We start from the raw sequence: 4340 nt of genomic DNA, 5'->3' as shown, positions 1-4340 counted from the left end.
TGAAATTGATTAATTGGCATCATGGCAAGAAAGTACATTGAGATGAACAGGGATGCTTGAAGTATGCTGAGGAGTTGCCAAATGTGGTTGGCTGTACATCTATCATTTGGCCACACTACACATCAGTGACACATTTTGGATGGTATCCGAAACAGTATTAGAATGCCAGTCCAAGATACAACAGATGCACATTGCCCATGGTGGCATTGTGGTTGTACAAGAAGGTCCCTGCACCAATTCAAGAATATCTGGTGGTCAGAATGCAAACAGCAAACTGGAGATTCATATGAGCAGGCAAGGAGCGCTGTAGGCTGCAAATGCGTAGAGGTTTTCAGTCCTTCACATCAGTGACACCCTCGGATGATATCTGAAACCTTGCTTCAGCTTCAGCCAGACAGGGAGAGCTTACTACTTTACAGATCCGCTCCTCCCCTCTCCCCTTGCGAAGAAAGAGCCTGATTTCACAACATTGACACGGTTTTAGACACCACGGAACTGAACAGAAACAGCACTACAGAGACATCAGGTTACTTGATTTAGTGCACCTAGTTGTGGAAGCATGAGCCATGATGTTCCCTCCAATGGGTTTGATTTGTGGCCCAGCAAACATTGCAGCGCCATCCACTTGAGCAACTACTTGGTTAGTGATTACCACTGCCACTCCAAACTAGAGCCAGCAAAAGGAAAAAAAAAAGGAGAAACAAAAACAGTGAGTATACCAAATAGGCATGAGACCAATCTGTTGGTGCTATGCTTGATCTGCTGATCGAGCAGCATACAGCAAAATAAAGTATAAGTAATTGTTCCAATTTGGTTGCAAACTTGCAGTACATTTAAAAAAAATGTTTGGTTGGCATAATGTTTGCGAGACCAAATGTATGAAAATCAATAGAACCAATATTTCGTGATTGTCATCAGTGATCAAAGTAAAAGCTGATTACCTCATCTGCTAACTTCTGAAGGCTCCTAAGAAACTTAGCCAGATGCATCTGTCTTGCTGATAGCTCCCCTCTACCAGAGAAATCAGTTCTATATAGGGCTGTGGCACTATCCACAACCATCAGAGCAAACCTGCAGCAATAGAGCTTCAATTTAGCAATACTAGGGATGGGAAGCATGTGTTGGGTAAAAGGTAAATGGAGTTCTAATGTTTGAATTTGTAAAATAATTAAGATGTCAGGATGCCAAGATCTAAATGGCTTTATGACAGGAGCAAGAAACCTGGCACATGCCTTGTTACTTGCTACACTAGCATTATCATACAAAATGCCTTGTTACTTACTACACTAGCATTATCATACTAAATGCCTTGTTACTTGCTACACTAGCATTATCAAACAAAAAAAATGCTTTCTCATTGAGCCACACCATTAGGATCCTCCTATCTAAAGAAAATGTAACAAATTTGGTCCGCCCCCACAAGATATCAGTTTGAATAGTACAGAGGTTTTGTACGATGAAGAACCCATGTAGGCTTTAGTAAGCAAAAAAAGACATTTGATATAGATCAGCAAAGTACATATGAACCAATGCACATTGAAATAGCATGCATTGCCTGATTCAGTGTCCAACTCCTGAAGGTAATGTGGATTGTAAATCACGACTAATTCCCTTTTCTTGTGCTCCACAGGGACAATAAATCAAGTTTCTTAATATCTAATTTAGTGCTGCTAGCTGCTTATCAGTAGCAAAGTAAGCAACCCGAAACATATTGAATATCATTCCTACCTTATTAGTATCACACCTCCAAAACACCATGTGAAATCAAAGGTACAGTGTTTTTAGCAATTTTAGTTTGTCACTGTTGCTAGACATGTATATCTAAAGTTCTATATAAATGGATAAACTCACCTGGTCTCCACCATCATGGAAGCTGCCTCCAGCAAAAGTCTTGATTGATGATCAGTGTTATATGCTCTGGCGTAAGCCACATTCTCCAGTACATCAGCACCATTCAAGCCAAACCTGTAAGCAAAACATTCTTGTTTAATAGTTCAAGTATATATAGTAGTGAAGCAAATAAATTTCAACTGCCATATCACCTGTCTGCTATCTGGAGAAGTCTTTGCGGCCTGAATGTTCCCTCTGCATCAATATACAAAGCCTTTCCTTCACCACCACCTTGGTCCAATGGGAGCTGCATAAATCACTACCACATTTGACAAACTAAAAAACAAATTACACAATAACTGCAAGAAGAGCAGACTAATATATTTTCCTTGCACCAAACAGCAGTAAATAGTAGGAACCTTTTCAATATACAGACAAAGACATATTGGAGCATGTTCTACAAATCATGCCAGTATTAAGGTTGTGGTGATGTGGTATCTTAGAATTGGTATTTGAGCGCAATACCTGACATGTGACACAGAGAGTGTGGCACAACTGAGTCTTCGCAGAGCGAAATTCACCATAGATCTCTGTGATAGACCCAGTTTCTATGCCTCCTGTTAAAATTGAAAACATAATTACAAAGTTTTTGTTATTACTTATCATATACCACAATTATGGCAGTAAGGCATTTAAAAATAATGATAGCGCAGCAGTACAATACCATCCAAAATTTGATCAAGCTCTCTTGATCCAGTTGTAATCTGGATGATCTCAAGCCTCTGCGCATGAAGTTGGCTAGCGCTAGTAAATCCTAGTGGAACCAACTTGGAAGCTGCCAGATGTACACATGGAAATTTTATTTTCATACAAAAAGAAATGAAAATGTGCTCTAAAACAGGAGCAAACAATTACTTGCCTGCTTCAATTATCTTGTCAACTTTGGCTTCACTAATCCCTTTAATTTGCAAAAGATCTTTCCTCGGAGAGTAAGCTACAGATTCCACTGTGCAGAGACCAGCATCTTTGAGCTTTTTCACATCAAGTGCAGCTATTCCAGAAGCCTGCAGAGGAAATTTTACAAGAATTATTTGATGGCTCAGCTACACTTGTATATTTTTTTCCTACGAGAAGATCCCCCCATTCCAATTGAGATAATCCAATTGAGATAAGACTAACAGATCACATCCAGTTCAATAACCTACTGAGGGCATTCTGCAAAGATAGGTAGTGCACCTAACTATCACAATGTCACTTTTCTCAGGGAACTAGCAAAGTAGTAGTATAGTCTAACAGTAGAATTGCAGATAATGTAGATAAATAAATGCTTGATAGGAGATAAAAATATATTGCAGCTTCTATTGCTGAATGCTGATATGCATCTTAACACATACTGAATTGTAATGCTGAAAAAATAAGTCATCAAAAGTAGATATTCCGAACATATGGACATCTTTTTGCCTAAGTGCACTATAACCATAACATTCCAGTCCAATAATGTAGTACATGTACCTATTTTCTGCATTCAACTCATGTACAAGGCAAAACAATATCCGCAGCCTTTCCGATTCGAAAGACTGACGGACAGGGTGACTCAATGCTATATCTGTGGTGAAAAATTAATTGAAACCAGCAGAAGCAAATACTCGTTATCGCTGCACTACATATTCTTCTGATCAGTGAAAGAAGAATTAAAGAACTCGAATTGGACAATTGCAGGCCAACATGTGAAGACGCCCAAGAAATTAGGATTTGGTAGCGTCAACACGAAAATTAGAGAGGAGAACCTTCATTCCCTTGGCATTTGTAGAATTTCCGTAGAGAAAACAATCAAGAACATGGGGATTGGGAGGCTTCAGGAACATTCCCCAAATTGGGATAAACCACCTCGGTGCACCCCTCCTAAGGGACCAAATCGTCGATCAAACCCTCCAATTCACGCGGTTTCAGGGATGCAAAAGCATCAAGCACCCTACCCTCGCGAGATCCACCAATCAAGAAACGGTGGAAACATCCAAGAAACGCGGTTCTTGGAGGGATCGAACCAAGAGCTGGGAGATGGTGCCGCGGAGGGAGTCAGACCTGTAGCTGCTCGATGGGGAAGGGCCCGTGCTCCGCCGCCTCCTCCTCAGCCGGCGCCGCCGTCGCCTTCTGGTGAGCCGCAGACGACGACATGGGCCCACTCGCAGCAACCGGAGGGGACGGAGGAAGGCGGTTTGGTTGGTGTTTTTTGGGTGGAGCTCGAAGGCGGCAAAAATTTATGCTGGGCTCCCGCTCCCGCTTCCTTCTCTCGGAAGCCTGGGGAAAAAATGTAGGTGGGATCCACAAGTCAGACTGTTGGATGAAACCTGATTAGAAAATGTTTTGCTGCCACGAAAGATAGATATAGGTTTTATAAGACTCTAATTTGCGTTATTTTAAGGAAAAAATAAAAATTTGATCATGCTTCTTATTTTTTTAAAAAGAAGTATTAGCTTTGAACTGCTCGATATACTTATAACATCGGTGGA

At 40.9% G+C, this 4340-nt stretch overlaps 1 protein-coding gene across 1 annotated transcript; it reads right to left on the bottom strand.

Moving 5' to 3' along the window:
* On the bottom strand, positions 1-4116 carry LOC112886646 (DNA repair protein RAD51 homolog B). Its single transcript, XM_025952604.1, has 9 exons — positions 3913-4116; positions 2750-2894; positions 2555-2665; positions 2356-2447; positions 2043-2137; positions 1852-1965; positions 942-1071; positions 546-667; positions 1-455 (listed from the first exon to the last, which is right to left on the bottom strand). The coding sequence occupies exons 1-9, from the start codon at positions 4003-4005 to the stop codon at positions 332-334; spliced, it is 1026 nt and encodes a 341-aa protein (XP_025808389.1). The 5' UTR covers positions 4006-4116; the 3' UTR covers positions 1-331.
* Between the last annotated feature and the right edge of the window lie 224 nt (positions 4117-4340).

This window comes from Panicum hallii, chromosome 3 (genome assembly GCF_002211085.1).
Source record: "Panicum hallii strain FIL2 chromosome 3, PHallii_v3.1, whole genome shotgun sequence".
Classification (NCBI taxonomy): domain Eukaryota; kingdom Viridiplantae; phylum Streptophyta; class Magnoliopsida; order Poales; family Poaceae; genus Panicum; species Panicum hallii.
Note: the sequence above shows the minus strand (reverse complement) of the source record. Positions and strands in the feature narration are given on the sequence as shown.